The 20024-nt window shown below is 46.4% G+C and overlaps 1 protein-coding gene across 4 annotated transcripts in view; it reads left to right on the forward strand.

Annotated features, from left to right (window-relative positions):
* The window catches only part of LOC137545111 (uncharacterized), a 92662-nt gene that overhangs the window by 52305 nt on the left and 20333 nt on the right, over positions 1-20024 (forward strand). For 3 of the 4 annotated variants that reach the window (XM_068266223.1, XM_068266227.1, XM_068266232.1), the window contains exons 2-5: positions 6321-6641; positions 7618-7680; positions 12608-12700; positions 15218-15319. In XM_068266223.1, coding sequence (XP_068122324.1) covers positions 6321-6641; positions 7618-7680; positions 12608-12700; positions 15218-15319 — 579 coding nt within the window. Of the gene's footprint in view, positions 1-212; positions 290-6320; positions 6642-7617; positions 7681-12607; positions 12701-15217; positions 15320-20024 lie in introns of those variants that run through there. The other variant, XM_068266233.1, reaches the window with a different exon arrangement.

The following is a 20024-nucleotide window of genomic DNA, read 5'->3' on the forward strand; positions in this document are numbered from 1 at the left end:
GCTAAAGCCAAATTTTAAGTCGGGTAGAAGCAGCCTTGCTGCGATGCTCCTTCCTATCACCCCTGCCCCTATTCCCTTCTCTTCCCCGCCCATTCAGTGAATGGGAATGTGATAGGAGGAAACATTGTGGCAAGCCCGCCTCTTCCTGTCTGAAAATGTGTCTTTTCCCATAAGTCAAACTTTTCAAGGAGTGATTACAAGGACGGGGGGGATTGGAGACGAGGAGAGGAGTGGACAATGCACAGAGGTGTGTGGATCCAGGATGGACATACCTCTGTGCTCACCTGAGGTAGCCTTGCTCGGGTCAGGTGTATGTATTAGAGAGGCCGGCATCTTTACTGCTGGCAAGATTAATCTCTCAGTGGAATTTTTGTTTTGTTTTGTTTTGTTTTTAGGCTAAACATCACTGTGAGGGTGGGTTACATGCTAATATACAGCCATACTTACTAATAAGTGTTTCTGTGTAATAACTAGCAGAACCGCCACCAGAACGCACATGGCGGCGGGTTCCGCATCACAAGCGGGAGCCTTTGCTTCTCGGCCGGCGGGCGGAGTAGGGCAGGCGGCGGAGTCCGTGAGCTCGGCGGACTCCGCCGCACGGTTGCTGCCTGGGGGGTCATCTGCTCAGTCGCCGGCTCAGTGTCTCCGCCTTACGCGCGCACGCGCGAGGAGACAGGAACTTTATGCATCCAGAAGGGGAGTCAGCTGACCAGGCCGGTCAGCTGACTCCAGCAGCTCCTTGGATTGGCTGGGGCTCTGGGGCGGCGCTGGGCAGCTCTTTGGCTACATATAGGACTTGCTTGTCAGTAGCAAGTTGTCTGCTGTCGTGAATACTTCTGTGTTAGCGCTCAGACCTTAGGCTAGATCCCAGGTGTCGAAATCAAGGACTTCACACCTCAGATTAGGATTATATTGTATTGTTTACCTGTGTATGACTCTGGCTATCCCTGACTATCCTTAACTCTAATTGTTATTGTACTTCTGCCTATCTGATTCAAGTTGCCAACCCTGTCTGTTTACCGACTCTTAATCAGCCTTCTGTTTCTGTACCTTGCCAGCCCGCACCGTTACCGACTATTGGCTTGGTTTCTGACTATCCTCTCGTCTCACGTCTCTGTACCGCTGCTGCCCGTACTGTTGCCGAACCTCTGCCTGTCTGACCTTTCACCCTTCAGTGGAACGTCTCCCACTGTAGGGTTCTCTCTGAGGCTTGCCTCTTCGAGACGCTTGCCCTAGCAGACTGTTACTGCTAGAGGCCGAGAATCTCCCTCTGCCTTATTAGGGGATCTCACACTCGGGGTTCCCATTCAGAGGTAACCACACCTCTGAGGAATCGCCGGGTGGTGGATATTTCCACTACGTTGTGTATTGTTACTGCATTGATTATTATCACATTTATTCGTGTGTTGATTACCCTATTTTGGAACAGCCCGCATTATAAGCAATTCCGCAGATTGCTATATAATCGGGTCTGTCCTTGTATTATTGGTGATTCTGCGGATCCCCAATAATCAAGGTGCTGGGTGTGACACTGATCCCGTCTGATTGTTTCAGGCGCTACATCTGTAGTGAGCCTTCCGCTGATTTACCATCAGGAAGATACTGATTACTTTGCTCTAATATCTGCAGTAGTGGTTGTACTGCAGATAATCACGTAATCAGATCCCCGTGCTCTAGCTGACAGATTGTCACATTCTGATGCTAGAACCAGTATCATTGGATTATTCTGGTGGCTCCAAGGTTCTTCCCTGGACCTTAACAAGGGATATTTCATAATTCTCAAAGCCCTTGGTAAAGCATTGACAGTTTATATGTTCAATACTCAGTTGGTTTATAAACCACTGCTCTGAGTTAAGGTGGCCATACACTGGCCCGATTCGCGGCCGTTTCGACAGCAGATTCGATCCTGGGATCGAATCTGCTGCCAATCGTTCGCGCTAAACGCACCCGCTGATCCGATTTCCTCCCAAAATCGGATCGGTCCGTCGATCGCGCCGTGCGGGAAATTACCCTCGATCGCCCGCGGGTAGGGAGCGCGTCGCTAGCGGCGGCCGATCCGATCAGGTATACATTACCTGACGCTGGCTCCCGGGCGTCTTCTCCGCATCTTCTCCGCATCTTCTCCGCGCTGCACCCGCTCCTTGCCGGCGCTTCCTGTCACTGCAGTGACCAGGAAGTTCAAATAGAGGGCGCTCTATTTGAACTTCCTGGTCACTGCAGTGACACAGGAAGCGCCGGGATGGAGCGGGTGCAGCGTGGAGAAGATGCGGAGAAGAGGACCCGGAGCCAGCATCAGGTAATGTATGCGCGGGGGGGGGGGGGGGGACAGGCGGCAGCGGCGGCTCCACAGATTGTGATCGGTTTCAGGCTGAAATCGATTCACAATCTGTTTGCAGTAAAGGCAGCCATACGATCCCTCTCTGATCAGATTCGATCAGATAGGGATCTGTCAGCTGGTCGATCTAATGGCAAATCGACCAGTGTATGGCTACCTTTAATCTAGCTACCAGAAGTGTTAGCTTTCTCCCTTCCGGCCTGATAGGCCATGCGAATGGAAGGTTAGCAGTTTTACACTCTGGCAAGGAGTTTAAAGGTGGCCACTTGTAGATTTGCAGCAGATCCGACCATCAGATAGATTTCTGGCAGATGCCTGTCAGGTTGAATCTGACAGGAATCTATCTGATGTGTGCCACACACTAGGAACAGATTTCCAATATATTTCAGAATGAAATCTATTGGAAATTGATCTAAATGCATTATTGGACCATTAGATCCAATTCAACTCTATGAGCCATCGATCTGCAACCAGCAGCAGATCCACCTAGATTTTTCCATCCTGTCAGATAGATCAAATCCATCGAAATCGGCTGCAAATCGATCGAATGGGGAATTTGATAGAATCAATTTCTGATCGATCGATCCATGGCTGAAATCGACCAATGTATGGGCCCCACAACTTTTCCATTGTCACCTTTTCAGCCATGCATAAAACTGTATAGAACTTTACCCCGATGTATCTTATGGTGTATATATGTATCCGATATGGTATATATGATTAGATGTCCAACTTCACAGTTCTGTCTATGGTGAAAATACTTTTACATATGTATATATTGTATTGTATTGGATTATTTGCTTCAATAAAAATGTATTGTGAAAAAAAAAAAACAATATAAAATGTACCCGAGGTGACATGTGACATGATGAGATAAACATGTATCATACCTCCCAACTTTTTGAAATGAGAAAGAGGGACACTTAAGCCATGCCCCTGCCACACCCCTGATCACACCCCATCACACCCCTAGTCCTGCATACCATAAAGATTTCATTGGAAAAATATGTGGTTTTATAATTCAAACCACACTGGTCCTCTCTATCCTGGTTCACTTTCCTTCATAGTAACATTTTAAAATATGAAATATACCAATTTAAGCTCTTGAGGATTGCGGTGTTAAACCCCCCTAGTGACCAGGCCATTTTTTACTAATAGGACCACTGCAGCTTTAAAGCCACGCTGCAGGGCCATACAACTCAGCACACAGGTGATCCCCCCACACACACACACACACACCAACAGAGCTTTTTTTTTGCAATTAATTTTTCTATTTTTTTATTTATTTTTTAAACCCCACCCCACACTAGCCAATGACAATGATCGGCTGTCAAAGGCATCAGCCGCTGGGAGACTGATGGCGGAGCGGAGCTCCGTCATTCCAGCAGGGATGCGCGCATCGGAGGACGCAATCTCCTGCAATCCCCGCCCCTAGCATTTCAGGCCGATCGGCATGGAGTCGTCCTGGGGCTGCTGCCGGAGCGGTCGGCAAGGGGTTAAAGCATGAGAAACAAGGTCAATGAAACACATTTTTCAGTAAAAAATGAAAAATACATATATTCACACAGATCTGTACATCAGTCCTGAAACAGGGACAAGTGATGGAGAAAGAGGGACAGATGGACAGGGATCCCAAAGAGGGACTGTCTCTACAAAGTTGTTGCCACTCAGAGGGAGATGTAATTTGGGGTCTGGCGATCGGCGAAACTTTGAATTACCGTTACGCGAGGCGCACAGCATAGCATCGCTGATATAACGGCGCCCAGCTTCAGTGCCGAAATTAACTGCTTCGAGAAAAATTAGCCTAAATAGAAGATGAAAAATTATCTACTTAGAGAAAACTCAGGTGAAAAAGTTAATTGCATATGGTCTTTAGTGTGTAAATAAGCATTTATCCCATTCAACACCCTATCCAATGTCTCTATTAAAGAATAATATAAAAGAACAGAGGAAAAAAAACTTTTCTTATTGCATGCGGGGCATGGTGATGAGAGAACCATACAGTGTTTATGGACACCACAGGGAGGATGTGGGAAGGGTTGAATGCTTAATTACATCCTGAGTAGGGAGAAACTCAGAAAATGATGAGAATTTGCTGATCTGCAGTGCTGGCCAGAAAGAGTTAGCCTCTCAGCAGCAGAAGGATTAGGTGGGTGGAGTTAGGTGATGACTCTGTCCTGAGGAGTTAGAACAGTTGACTAGCTGTAGAACACCCATTTATTGAGCAGCTATCAGCTGCTCACCAGAGATTATGATTCACATGACTGTATTTCCAATGGGAAATTCTGTGGAACAGCTGCATCAAGTTATGATGCTATGTGTCGCTAAGATCTGACGTTGCATTGCATGATGTCACAACTTGAAATGAGTGATCTAAGGCATGAAATGGTGCACAGTGAATTCCAGGTAATCAAAGCAGTTTTTAGCCAAAGACATCTCAGGCCTTCGCCTGGAGCGCCTGTGAGAATCCGCTCAGCTGCCTGCGCAGGCAGGCAGCCTTTTGACCATTGTTTAGGTTTGCATGCTGCAGGACTCTGGAACAGAGACCTGTCTTTCCATTGCAAGTTCTGGTCTGTTCTCTTGCTGGGGAATTTGCATACATTCGTTATGCAAATCCCCTACCTGCCTTCTTTGATGACTGGCACTATAAGAGCTTTATGTTTCCCAGAAGGCTTGGCTGGTCATTTCCCTTCCATGGTCTGTTCCTGATGGACACTGCTGGAGTGTCAGCCGTTGCTATCTAGTATAGTTAATTCCTGGGGGTTGCTTTAGGCTCTCCTTCTAGCCCAGTTAGGTTGTATTATCTGTTTGTTTGTTCTTTTGCCATTGTCCTGTCCCAACGGTGGTCGACAGGAAATGGTTCTGATCTCTGTTCTTGGAGTATAGCTGGTGCAGCGGTTGCTACCAGCTATCTCTTCTGATCTGTCTCTTTGGATCGCGCTAGCCACTTTTCGCTAGCGCTGTGGATCCTTCTGTTCTGTCTCCTGGGATCGCGCTAGCCACTTTTTGCTAGCGCTGTGGATCCTTCTGTTCTGTCTCCTGGGATCGCGCTAGCCACTTTTCGCTAGTGCTGTGGATCCTTCTGTTCTGCTACTCTGTACCTGGATCGCGCTAGCCACTTTTCGCTAGTGCTGTGCATCCTATCTCTCGCTTGTCCCTGTTTTCGTGTGTCTGTCTTGTCTGCTACGCTTGCTGGAGGCTCGGTGAGGTAACCGTTAAGCAAGCGCTCGCGTCCTCTGTTTCATGTTTGTCTGTTAATGGTTAGTTAGGCGTGCTTGTCTCTATTGTGCTTATCACGTGGAGACCGCGCATAACCGCGTGCACTGTTGAGAATGAGTGCGGTCTTCGCGGTTAGCTAGCATTTGTTATTTTCCGTATCTCCTCATTGTATTATTTGCTGTGCCTTTGCTACCCTCGTGCCCTGTTTTGCTCAGTCTTGTGTCTCTGTCGGCAATCGCCATTCTTGCGATTGCATTCCCACTTCGTTTCCGCTGTTGTGTGTTCACCGTCGCTGGGTGGCGACTAGTTTGGTGGACACACATTGGTTCTGTCCCTTTGCTCTGTTTCTTGTGGGCTATCCAGCCCTGCCTGATCGTACCTTGTCCTGGATCTGTACAATTCCCGTCTGGCATCTGTGACTGTGCAGCGACTGTGTTCGCCTGCACTCCACAGCGCCATCTGCCGGAGGGAATTGCCCTCTGCGGGTGCATAGCACCTAGCCTGGGTGTCCTCAAATATACGCTTGTGGAGGAAATCCGCCACGTCAGCGCACGTCTGGTGCGCTGACCACGGAGACGATTCCGCAATCGTTACAGCGCCATTGTCTCTTTATGCACATCTTTAGCTTTACAACTAATTTTTTTATACTTACAAAAAACCCTTTTAGCCTCTGTGTCTCCATTTTAAAGAATTAAGAACACTACATATGTACCTACCACAATTCTAATGTTCTTTTTTTTTTCCTGGTCCTTTTGTGTCTTGGCAGGCGATGGAGTGCCTAACAACCTTTCAGGTTTTCTTGGTTCCACAATTGACTTGCCTTGCCCTGGACCATGTAGTCATGATGCAGAGATGACCTGTGAACTCAGGAGCGGAAAGCATCAGCAGCCAATCGGATGGTATGAAGGTGGCCATCTGAAGGCCCGCCTCCATTTCAAAGGACGACTTAAGTTCGACCAGAAGAACTGTTCCTTTCTGCTGAAGAAGGTCTCACTGGAGGACAGCGGAATGTACAGCGTCATAACTCATTATTCTGAAGACGACAGGCCTAAAAATTACGAGTCAGCCTTTAACATCACTGTATTAGGTGAGCTAGTTTACCTTTGTTTCTTAATACAATCTTTACTCATGGGCTGTTTTGGTAGTGATGGTGTAGTCCTATTAGGAGCATGTTAGGGGACTAGAGAGAAGATCGTTTCTGTAGATATCTTCCATATAGGTAAATAGGGGTGCAGACTTATTTCTCCAGGACAGCGCTTGAGCAGTAGAGCACAACTTGGCCAACTTGGCACCTATAATGGGGGCTTCCAAACAAGAATGGAGGGAGAGAGAGAGGTATGGGTGGAGCAGTGGGCATGACGACTACTGCCCATACATGCCTGGAGTCTGCATGTGTACAAAAGACTTCAGCTCGGGTATCCTTAAAGCAGGTCATACACAAAATCTATAGTGCAACCAGCCACATCGATCATAATTTGAATCGATTTGTGACAAAAAAAATAATAAAAATTTTGATCAAACATGAAAGAAAATGACATGGTGAACAGTGCAATGCTGTCATTTGATAGATTTCCCCCCCCCCCCCCCCCCCCGCACAAACTATTTACCTGACACCTGACCCTAAACCTCTCCACTGCCGCACAAACTACTGAGCTGAAGCCTAACCCTAACTTTCCCCCACAATTTGTGCGGCACAAATTACCTACCTAACCCTAACCGCCTCCACCACACCTAACCGTAACCCTCCCTTCGCCCTCGCTGCCGATCCTGTGGCAAGAAACAAAAAGGAAGTTCTTGGGCACCGCCATAGGCACCAATACAAACATCGACATTGAGATATAATTTGGGTGCCGTTGTACAAGCAGTGCACCCGCTAATTATTAGGCGCCCAAATTACGGCTTAAGCCAATGTTTATATAGGTGCTTATGGTGGCGCCCAAATTTCAGTTTGACCGACTGGCAAGTCAGAAATGCAGGTTGGTTTCACTCGAGTCCTGCAGTGTGTGAACCATGTCACATTTCTCTGTGATTCTCTGCTAATGGAGAGTTTGCTTTCTTTCCAGATCATACAACCCCGATCCCCCCAGCAGTGCAGACTGTGACATCACAACATGGGAATCAAACAGGTCTGTAACTATCATCCTAGTTGTTTCTATTAGCAATGGGCTGGGGGGGGGGGGGGATATACCTTGGAGTATACCCCTTACTCTTTACTCACAGGTCATACAAGTGTGACCACTAATGTTGATGTTTGAATTCGGCATCACAAATTTAAAACATGTGAATACTACCGCTGTTCAGCACCAAAAAGTGGACAGGGTCCAGAGAAGGTCACACTGTACTCTTTCTGACCCTGTCCACTTGTTCGTTGCTGAACAGAGATTGGGAGTATTCAGATGTTACGAATTCCCTATGTCAAATTCAAACACCAACATTAGTGCCCACCATAACCTCTCCATAACAGTGTGCCTACCATTATGCGTACATATGGGCGTTAAACATATGGGCTTGATTCACTAAGACAAATAGCATGCCTTATCTGAGTTAACACACCTTATCAGAGATAACACACCTTATCAAAGTTAACGCGCCTTATCAGAGTAGCATAGCGAGCGCTACAAACTTATGCCTGCTAATTGGCAATGACGAGAGCTTTACTTGTCCTGCCCTGAGCCCCTGCGGGTTCGTATCGCTCGCTATGCTACTCTGATAAGGTGTGTTAACTTTGAAAAGGAGTGTTATCTTGGATAAGGCATGCTATTTGTCTTAGTGAATCAAGCCCTAGTTCTCCACCGAGTCGTTGCAACTAAAGGTGGCCATACACTGGTCGATTTGCCATCAGATTCGACCAGAATCTGATCAGAGAGGGATCGTATGGCCACCTTTACTGCAAACAGATTGTGAATCGATTTCAGCCTGAACCCGTTCACAATCTGTGGAGCTGCCGCTGCCCCCCCCCCCCCCCCCCTGCATACATTACCTGTTCCGGCCGGCGCGAGTACCCTGATCCCCGCTGTCTTCTTCTCTGCTCCGGGCTCCAGACCGTTCCTGCAGCTACTGAACTTCCTGTCCAGGGGAAGTTTAAACAGTAGAGGGCGCTCTACTGTTTAAACTTCCTGCCGGGACAGGAAATTCTGTGTAGCTGCAGCCGGTCCGGAACCCAGCGCGGAAAGAAGACAGCGGTGACAGCGGGGACTTGCGCCTGCCGGAACAGGTAATGTATACCCGCTGTATTGCGTCGGTCGTCGACATTCGAACGCCGCTATCGACGCACTCCCGACTCGCCAGCGATCGAGAAAAATCTCCCGCACGGACGGATCGACGGGAAAGATCGATTTTGGACGGAAATCGATCGTTCTGTCAACGGTGTGCGCAGCGATTTCACAGCCGATTCGATCACTGTGATCGAATTGGCCGTACATCGCTGGGAAAATCGTTAGGTGTATGGGCCCCTAAAGAGGGAGGAGTAATTTGTGGTCTGGTGATCGCCAGAACCTGAATAACCCTTACGTGTCCCGCGGTAACGATACTGCTATGGCGGCGCCTAGTTTCAGTACTCAGCGCTGAGCATTGTGCTCTGTAACCACCTTCTGAGCACCATTACTGCCCTTATCTATGCCATGGGAATGCTTTTGACATTTACACAATAATATACTTAAACTCTTAAATAAGACCACCACAACCATAGGCATTAAACAGGCCACAGCCTTTCTATTGGAGGTAAGCAACCAAGTAGCAGCTTGTTAACTTGTGACAAACATTTTTTTTGGGCATATTTTCTTTTCTTTTCTTTTATAACATAACAAAAACCATAACGTCATGTAATGGCCACACCCATTTTTTGCAGCGTGCCGTACCATCCGCCCCCTCCCCCTTAAATCTGGTCACTGTACCTGACCGGCATTCTCATTCTGAGTCCGGGACTCAGTAAATTAGATTAAATAAGGGAGAGGGTTCTTGCAGCATTTGGGCAAGTAGAAGCTCCCCCCCCCCCCCCAAAAAAAAACCCAATGTCTGCATTTTCCCTCTCCATAATTAATACGTTTTTAGCGATATATAAATATCTATGGTAACTTTTTATCAGCTCAGCCCCTTAAAGCTAATGTAACCCCAGTTTAAAAAAAAAAAAGGCAGATACTCACCTAAGGAGAGGGAAGGCTCGGTCCTAATGAGCCATCCCTCTCCTCTCTCGGTGCCCCCGTTGCTGCGCTGGCTCCTCCGTTCACATCCCCCGCCGAGGGGACTTCGGAAGTCTTCGGGAGCCGAGTCTTCCTCGAACAAAGGCGGCTCCACACTGCGCATGTGCGAGTGCGTCATAGAGGGCGCGCGCATGTGCGCAGTGTAGAGCGGCCCGTCTTTGGGAGCACTGGGGCTCCCGAAGCATTTCCGAAGCCTCCCTTTGGCCGGGAGACAGCTGTATTTGACCGAAACGGTCGAATACCGCTACGGGGGGAGCCAGGACAGCAGCGGGCACTGGGAGAGGAGAGGGAGTGCTCTATGGGACCCAGAGCCTCCCTCTTCTTAGGTGAGTATCTGACTTTTTTTTTTTTTCAAACCGGTTCCCATTAGCTTTAATGAATATTTGAAGCCAGCAGAGCATGAAACTTCACTGCATGTTTACTTCATTAATTCTCCTGCACTATTGTTACGTTTGGTTGACATGATAAAAATCTGACAGACCAATAAACAGCGTTTCCCAACCGCTGTGCCGCGGCACACTAGTGTGCCGCGGCATGTTGCCTGGTGTGCCGTGCGTTCCTACTGTATGTAGAACGCAGGAGGGGGAAAGCAGCGCTAGAAGGAGGGGCAGTGGAGGCAGCGGTGGGGAGGGGGGAAATATCCCCCCCCTCCCTCACCTGGGACCCCTCCTTCTGCCTCTCTCCCCCTCCATTTATGGGTGGCAAGTGCGGGGTCGGCGGCGGGGAGGCACGCGGAGAATTACTCACCACTTCCGCGTTCCAAGCGCCGGCAGCGTCATGTCGTCAGATCTCCGCCTTCAATGCCGCCCACTGTGCTTCCGCTAATCAGGAAGCACAGTGGGCGGCATTGAAGGCGGAGATCTGACGACATGACGCTGCCGGCGCTTGGAACGCAGAAGTGGTAAGTCTGCGCATGTCTCCCCGCCGCCAAGCCGCCCCGCACTTGCCACCGATAAATGGAGGGGGAGAGAGGCAGAAGGAGGGGTCCCAGGTAAGGGAGGGGGGGGATATTTCCCCCCTCCCCACCGCTGCCTCCACTGCCCCTCCTTCTAGCGCTACTTCCCCCCTCCTGGGCATCTATACTGGGGGCAACTGTACTAGCTATACTGGGGGCAACTAAACTAGTTATACTGGGGGCAACTAAACTAGCTATACTGGGGCAATTAAACTAGCTATACTGGGGGCAATTAAACTAGCTATACTGGGGGCAACTAAACTAGCTACACTGGGGGCAACTAAACTAGCTACACTGGGGGCAACTAAACTAGCTACACTGGGGGCAACTAAACTAGCTATACTGGGGGCAATTAAACTAGCTATACTGGGGGCAATTAAACTAGCTATACTGGGGGCAACTAAACTAGCTACACTGGGGGCAACTAAACTAGCTACACTGGGGGCAACTATACTAGCTATACTGGGGCACTACCTACCTATACTGGGCACTATGCTAGCTATGCTGGGCACTATACTAGCTATACTGGGCACCATACTAGCTATCTGGGCACTATACTAGCTATCTGGGCACTATAGTAGCTATACCGGGCACTACCTACCTATACTGGGGCACTACCTATCCATACTGGGACTATACTAGCTATACTGGGGTAACTATACTAACCATACTGGGGCAACTAAACTCCCTATACTGGGGCAACTATGCTAGCTATGCAGCCGCACCCCAGCCCCCCCCATAGCCTGCTACACACGGCACTGTCCACTAGGTCGCGCAAACACCCGCGCGCCCCCCGCCGTTCCCCGGAGAAAAATATGGTCAGAAAGTGTTCCCCGGGCCGGAAAAGGTTGGGAACCACTGTGTTAGCACGTTCCCAACATTACTTTCATATTTCCTTGGTTGTGGTCACATGATTGTGTCCACAGGAAGCGGCTGACTGCATGCTGGGAGAGAAATCCAGTACCACAGATGATGTACTCTCCCAGCATGCAGTGCATGAGTCAGCAGCTTCTTGTGACCACAACCCAAAGAAATCGAAAGGAAGACATTACTTCAAAGCAAATAAATATTTTTTTTTTAGATACTATATATGTTATGCTACAGGGAATACGATTCATTCATTTTAAAGGACACCTGAAGTGAGAGGGATAAGGAGGCTGCCATATTTATTTAAGTGAAAGTCTGTGGAGGAGTTTACACGGTACGGTTCACACGTTGAAGTTTCCTATCTAACGCCTTCAATACTCATGTTACCATGCGGCTCCTATGGCGACCTGCAGTGATCTGCGTCGGACCGGAAGTCATGTAAGTCTATGACAATGCAAGGTTTTTAAAAAAGTTGGCAGCGGCGGTGAAGCGCGCATGCGCAGAAGCATATTTGTTACAATATGCTTCCATGCACTTCCGTATACTCTAAACAGGAAGTGACCACAAGCGCATGTCCCTTCCTGCTTGGGCGGATGCCAGTTGGGAAATACCGCAAGCAACCCAGTATTCCCCCGGAAGGCCTGTTTTTGGCGGTGCGGAGCGGCCGTTGCTAACGCTAATATCCAGTGTGAAGTATAGAAATTGTTCCACCATGACAGGTACACTTTAAGCACACATACTGGCACTGTCTATCATTCTTCTCTATGGTCTGCTATGACCCAGCCTAGAGTGGTTCCAAACCATTACCCCCATACAGCATACAGTCCACCTTTTGCTCTCAGGCTATCTCCAGTCTGGATTAGATCTGGTCAACAAGTCATTTTTTTTTTTAGCTTGTAATTTGCATGAAACTTTCACGCAAGTTGGAGTAATTGTCATCTCACAGACTATCTCTGGCCTGGATATTATTTCCTAAAATCTGAGCCCTGAGCCTCATGCTGGGTCCTCTACTAACTGTTCCTTCTCTTCTAGCTTGTAGCTTGGGATTTCCTGCCTTCTGCTTGTCAGTGGTTCCCGCCACAAATGTCCTACTGAGCCTGATTTACTGTATCCCGTGCTGGCCAGGTAAGTGTCCTGCAGTCTATCCCGAAACCGGTAGGTTGTCCTGTCAAGGTGATAGAACTTCAGAGGTGTACAAACAGAATCACCAGAGGTCTCTGTAGTCCAGGGCAGTGCTCTGTGTAGAAGCCACTCAATTAGCTAATGTCAAACCATTTTTAAATATCCAGTTAGAAGCATGAATTTCCTGTAGACTCTAATGCTGGGGATACACGGTACGTTTCTGTACCGTGTATCGACCAGCTGATCCGGCCAGCTGATAATATTCAGCTGGCCCGATCAAGCCGCTCGACTCCCGCCCGCTTGATCCCCGAGCGCACGCGCGGACGAGCGGGGATGCGGCGGGGACGCGGCTGGGGTCGATCTGGCGGCTAATCGGCCGCCGGATTGACCCGTGTATTCCCAGCATAAGACACAAGCCTGGGGAATGCATGCAGCCAGGCCCGGATCTACCTCACAGGAGCCTATAGGCACAGATGTCCTGACACCCTAGACTCCACCCTCCATGGACCTACAAACCATCTCTGAACTGCACTGCAAGTGTGCTGCCTGGCCCAGCTGTCACTTCTCCCTTACTGCCCTTGCCTGTCATAGGCAGCTACAGGTGCCCCTTAGTATTAGGTAGCCAGAAATACCCTCAATATTTAGTAGCTAGAGGTGCCCCCAAGTATTAGATGGTTAGAGTAACCTCAGAATTAAGTAATTAGAGGTTCCCCACTGCCCCCTGGCTGAAGGGAGATCTGGTCAGTGGAAAGCCGAGAGCTGGGTGTGTAACCTCTCTTTTACACTCCGCTCGGCACTCTGCACAGATAGCACTTGGGGTGGGGAGTGAGCTGCCTTTCCATCATCAGGAGCCTGTAGGCTTGTGCCTACTGTGCCTTATGGTAAATATGGCCCTGCATGCAGCATCTATAGCTGATATAACACAGCTATTGCCCCTAATGACACAAAATCATATATCCAATGTACATGAAGCTGTCATCATCATCTCACAATGACCCTATATTGCCCTGTTCCACTTGGAAAGATGCATTTAAATTTAAGATTCACTACCTGATGATCTGCCCTGTGGAAATTACTGACATTTGGTGCTTCACAGAGATTCACTTCGAGATTTGGTACACTTTAGAGTTTTCCTGAGATTTGTGTGTTCTATAGAAATTCACTGAGATTTGGTGCTCTACAGAAATTCACGTTGGTTAGGAGCTGCGTTTTCAGCTGTGGTTTCAGCTGCACTTTGGGATTGCTGACAATTGTTGGCCAGCGATTCCAAAGAGCGCTATGCCAATGAAAGCATAGAGTGTTAGTTAGTGAATCAGTGCAAACTATAGGAATGCTACCAAATCACGTTGTAGTGCTGTACAAAAGTAATTTTGCTGTGCTTTTACTACCCAGGACCCCAAAAAAAGGAAATTGCTCACTGCAGTCGCTATGCAAATCATTAGCACCAAAATAAAATTGCTTCTAAAAGCGCCAGAAAGCCCTCCTGAAATCGCTGCACAAAACGCTAACAAAAATACTGAATAATTGCAATAGTGATTAGCAATCTGCAGGTGGCTCTGGCGTAAGATTTGGCGCACTTCAAAAATTCCCTGAAATGTGGGACGCTATAGAGGTTCAGTGAGATCTTGTACTCTACAAAGGGTCACTGAAAGCTGGTCATCTACAGAAATTCATTTAGCTTTGATTCTCTCTACAGTCAGTAAGATTAAATGTTGTACAGAGACTTATAGTGATTTTGTAAACTACAGAGAGTCACTGAGATTTAGGGCCTGATTCACAAAGCGGTGCAAACACTTTGCACGCCTGTAAAAAGCCCTTTATCACGCCTAAACTTAGTTTAGGCGTGATCTGAAGGAATTTGCGCGAACTCCCGCGCACAAAGTTTTACGCGCGTAGCACGGTGCGCTACGCGCGCAGCGCACCGCGCTTTGCGCGAAGCGCCCATTAATCCCTATGGGTAGCTTCGCGCGAGTTAGAGCACAAAGCGGTGATAACTTTGCTAGTGCAAAGGTTATCACGCCTAAAGTCTTTTAGGCGTGATAACTGAGTTATCACCGCTTTGTGAATCAGCCCCTTAGTGTGATACGAAAATTCACTGAGATTTGTTGCTGTACGTAAATTCACTGAGATTTGTTGCTCTTGGGAGAGTACTGAGACTTGGTGCAGTGCAGAACTTCACTGAGATTTGGTGCTCTACTGAGAGTTACCAATAGAGGAAGATCCTCTCCAATCCCCTGGTGCAATGCTGTGTCATAGTACTGGGATCCATGGTGCAGGATAAAGTACTCAAACCTGAATTGTAGAGCACGAAATCCTCGAAGCACTGGAGCGGATTTTTTCTCCAGAGAGTCACTGAGATCTGGTGCAGTGCTGAGCTTCACTAAGATTTGGTGCCCTGCAGAGAATTTGCATGTGCATGCGCTGGCTTCATCCATACTTTCCTTCTATTTAGACGAGAGCTCTGCTTGGAGGTCCTTGCACAGTATAATGACACACTCTCCCCTGATATATCTCTTATAGGTGGCCATATTCAGGATGCTATCAAAATCAGCCTTCAAATCAGCGGATATTTCTCCCTGGCCTTCCAAGTGATCAGCATTGCTTGTTGGACAATATCTTGTGGTAAGAAGTGGTGGAAGTTATATTTCATTTCTGCTAGAGACCTTTAGGTAGGAGTCACACTTGAGCTCTCAGAAAAAAACTGAATTGTTTTGCCGTAGACGAATCTGCTGAGGGCAGCCGACTGTTGGCAACAGGGAATTGCATTTGCATGTGATTTGCAAAAAATGCATGCAATTTTAAGCAAGTGTGACCCCTGCTTTACGATCTAAAGTTTTAACCACTTAAAGTGAACCAGAGACAAAGCACCCTCATGTATTTTACCATATAGATCAGTGGGAACATTAGAGAAAACACCTACCATGCTTTCTGTTTCATTCTGCACTGCACAGCTTGTTTATTACCAGACCTGATAAAATCCCCGACTGAGCATTCAGTCTGGCTTTGCTATAATGACTCAGCTATAATGATTCCTGAGCAGAGCCAGCAGGGGGCAGGCTTGGACTTAAAAAGACATGAGAGAACACAGACTGAGCTATAAATATTCCTGAGCAAAGCCAGACTGAATGCTCAGTCGGGGATTTTATCAGGGCTGATTAGAAGCAAGCTGTGCAGTGCAGAATGAAACAGAAAGCAAGGTAGGTGTTTTCTCTAATGTTTCCACTGATATATATGGTAAAATACATGAGGGTGCTTCATCTCTGGTTCACTTTAATGACAACTGGACGTTTATATCCGTCCAGTGAAGTTGTGGAGAGTTCACCCGCAGTGTGTTACTAAGTGAGGCACTTATGGTATCATTTTTAACCAAGATGTGGTGTGTCTTAAAGCTTGGATACACATCACCTAAAAAATACGTACGGATAAACTCAATCCAACATAAAAAAAAGTCATCTTCTAAATTGTGATCAAATTTGGGAAAGTTTTAGCAAAACTACGAGAGATGTATGTATTTTAACTGTGATAAGTAGTAGAATAGAGTTTAGAGAGTTTTAGGGTTGAGGCCCATGTCTTGTGTATTCTTTTTAGTCACAAACTGAATCGAAGGCAATTAAATTATTGCCTATGCTGTACCAAAAAAAAAAGACTTGTAAAATGAAAACAAAGTGACAGAATATGAAAGAAACAACATATATCGTTACCTTAGAAACTTGGCTTATTAAATATGTATGCCATGACGGTATATTACTATAATTTTTGCAAATAAGGTCTTATAATCATCAATAGTGTACAATGAGAAAACAAAAACGAAAAACAGAAAAAAAAAGACTCCTTTATTTTCAACAAAAGATTTTTATTGTTTTATCTTAATCAACAGTACGTGTACTATAACAACATTGATGTCATGAAGTAGTTTCAATGTTGGTAGGTTCAAACATAGAAACATTATTTTCAACAATACTGAAATGTAAGTATACAGTATATTAGCAAGAATATTGGTATCCTAGCCGTCCATTAACATGGCCTCTGCGGCTGGACTAGCTGCACACCTATCATGGTAGAATGCATATGACCACCCAGTATAAGGCCATATCTTATTTCTGAATACAGAAGAATAAAGTACACTTTCTTATTGCATCCAACATAGTAGAACTCGACCTATCTCATAATGTCACTACTAAGAAACATAAACACCAATGTAAGCAGCAGTCGGGTAAAACTGGCCCAATTGAGCCCAATAACTTAACATCTGAATGGCGATGAAATAGCTTTAAAGAGGAACTGTAACTAAAAAACGGCCCCTGGGGGGTACTCACCTCGGGTGGGGGAAGCCTCAGGATCCTAATGAGGCTTCCCACGCCGTCCTGCGTCCCTCGGGGGTCTCGCTGTAGCCCTCCGTACAGCGGTGACGTAATATTTACCTTTGCAGGCTCCTGCGCAGGCGCTCTGGCTGCTTTCGCTCCGAAGGAGGCGGAAATACCCGATCGCCGTCGGGTCCGCTCTACTGCGCAGGCGCAAGTCTCCGGCGCCTGCGCAGTAGAGCGGACCCGACTGAGATCGGGTATTTCCGCCTCCTTCGGAGCGAAAGCAGCCACAGCGCCCCCGCTGGAGCCTGCAAAGGTAAATATTGAATTGAACAGTCGGCACAGTCGCCGGCTGTTCGGAGGGCTGCAGCGAGACCTCCGTGGGACAGAGGACGGCGTGGGAAGCCTCATTAGGATCCTGAGGCTTCCCCCACCCGAGGTGAGTACCCCCCAGGGGATCTTTTTGTTGTTACAGAGTCTCTTTAACATGTATAAATCAAATATTACACTTTACTGAACAATGTCTTCCAGCTGTTTGGTAGTGTAGTATAGGGTCTATTCGGGGATTGTCTGTTTTTTAAATTGCGTTCCATAATCATATTTTGGGTTACCAGGGCTATAAGGTGGCGTCTATCAAAAAAGGGCGCCTGGAAAAAAGGGCGTGGGGTATAGCCGAAATTGTAAGTTTGAATGCAAAACCATATTTTTCGTTTAAGAGGTTATAAACGATAATGTAGTGCTAAATAGGTTAAATAAACGGAAATGAAATGGCAAAATACCGTCTATAACAGTAAATGAATTCTGAAATGAAACGTCAAATAGCGTCTATAACAAAAACGATATTTACACATATATTAACCATAGTAATAGAATGGTAGATTTTTCAGATATTTTACTGCAATTATACCTAACTTTAGGGTCACAGATATTATTATTATTATTATTATTATTTATTGTATTTATAAAGCGCCAACATATTACGCAGCGCTGGACAATAAATATATACAATGATACAAGGATGACATACATAGGGTTATACACATAGAACAAAGTTATACATACAAATTGTACAAAATACATGATCATGCAATATGGGCTTGTTAGGTAGGCCCAGTAATACAAGTACAGGCTGTCATAGGACAGGAGCACACAATCCTGTAGATTACACTAGGGAGTGGAGGACCCTGCCAGAGGCTTACAATCTAAAGGGAGGGGTGGAAACACTAGGGGGGGCTGTTAAATATTCCTTAGAGAGTTACTGTGTGGTAGGAGGTGGGTAGGCCATCATAAAGAGGTGGGTTTTGAGGGCTTGCTTGAATGTGTTGAAAGAGGGAGCAAGTCTGATGGGTGGTGGAAGGGCATTCCAGAGGGTGGGGGCAGCTCTTGAGATATCTCTCCTTATCCCTATCCCTCACACCTAGAACCCCCTTTGTGTAAATACCCATAATGTAATAAATTGTATATATTACATATATTGTACTGTAACTATAGGTAACCTTACTCTCATACAGAGCCCTCCCTGTACCTACCCCTAACCCCTAGACCCCCCTGGTGGTGCCTAAACCTAAGACTCCCCTGATGGTGCCTAACCCTAATACTCCCCTGGTGGTGTCTAAACCTAACCACCCCCCTGGTGGTGTATATTGCACTGTAACTATACCTAACCCTCCCTGTACCTATCCCTAACCCTAGACCCCCCTGGTGGTGCCTAAACCTAAGACTCCCCTGATGGTGCCTAACCCTAATACTCCCCTGGTGGTGTCTATACCTAACCACCCCCCTGGTGGTGTATATTGCACTGTAACTATACCTAACCCTCCCTGTACCTATCCCTAACCCTAGACCCCCCTGGTGGTGCCTAAACCTAAGACTCCCCTGATGGTGCCTAAACCTAAGACCCCCCTGTTGGTGCCTAAACCTAAGCCCCCCCTGTTGGTGCCTAAACCTAAGACCCCCCTGGTGGTGCCTAAACCTAAGACTCCCCTGGTGGTGCCTAAAACTAACCGTCCCCACCGCAAAAACACGCTAAACACATATAAACAATAATATATTTAAACCTTAAAATACTTCACTACAAATAACATGAATAAAATCATTTATATATTTGTAGTAGAATAACTAGCCTTAAAATCACGTATATATTAATAATATTATAAGTAGAAAAAGGTATATATATATATACACACACACACACACACAATACAATAGATAGCCTTACAATCACGTATGCATTAGAAATCTTAAAATAACAGTAATATTAAAGGCGATATTTTATTAACTATAATAAACGCATTATAAGTGTAAAAACAAAGTTAATACCATAAGCGATGTATTTCTAATACAATCAGGCTGAGAAACGTTATTTAAGCATTATATATATGAAAACGAATTTTAAATGATAAAAGAAGTGTAAACGAAAATTTAGTTGTTATAGTTTTGTAAGCGATATTTGAAAACTAAAAAAATACGTAAAATTCATGTAAGCGAAATTGAAAAACGATAAAATAAGTATAACACAAAGTCAAAACAAACTTGTAAACGATAATTGTTATAAACTTTATCCTGTAAACGAAAACTTTTGTTAACACGAATCCCTGTAAACGCTATTTCTCGGGCGCCCTTTTTTCCTGCCAGGCGCCGAATAGCCGATATTTTGCATTGCAGTCTATGGCGGCGCCCTTTTTGTCCACTATCCCTGTGCGCCCTTTTTTACTAGCCCGTATAAGGTGATCTAAGCTCAGGGTCTCCTGAGATTTCCAGTTCGAGGTAATGATATGATGAGCTGCCACAAGGATATGTAAAATTATCTGTCGGTGAGCAGTGTCAATCTTCTCAATGTCAATCAATAAGATAGCTAGTTGAGGAGAGAGCATAAAGGACGGGTCATAATGCGTCGGAATTATTGTTTTATTCTCTGACCAGAATTGGGATACTGATGGGCAGACTCCTTAATTTTCAAATACAATATTGTTACCATACATTGTGCTAGGAACATAATCTAAATATTGTTATGACCGGGATGA

Source organism: Hyperolius riggenbachi, chromosome 1 (assembly GCF_040937935.1).
Source record: "Hyperolius riggenbachi isolate aHypRig1 chromosome 1, aHypRig1.pri, whole genome shotgun sequence".
Lineage (NCBI taxonomy): Eukaryota > Metazoa > Chordata > Amphibia > Anura > Hyperoliidae > Hyperolius > Hyperolius riggenbachi.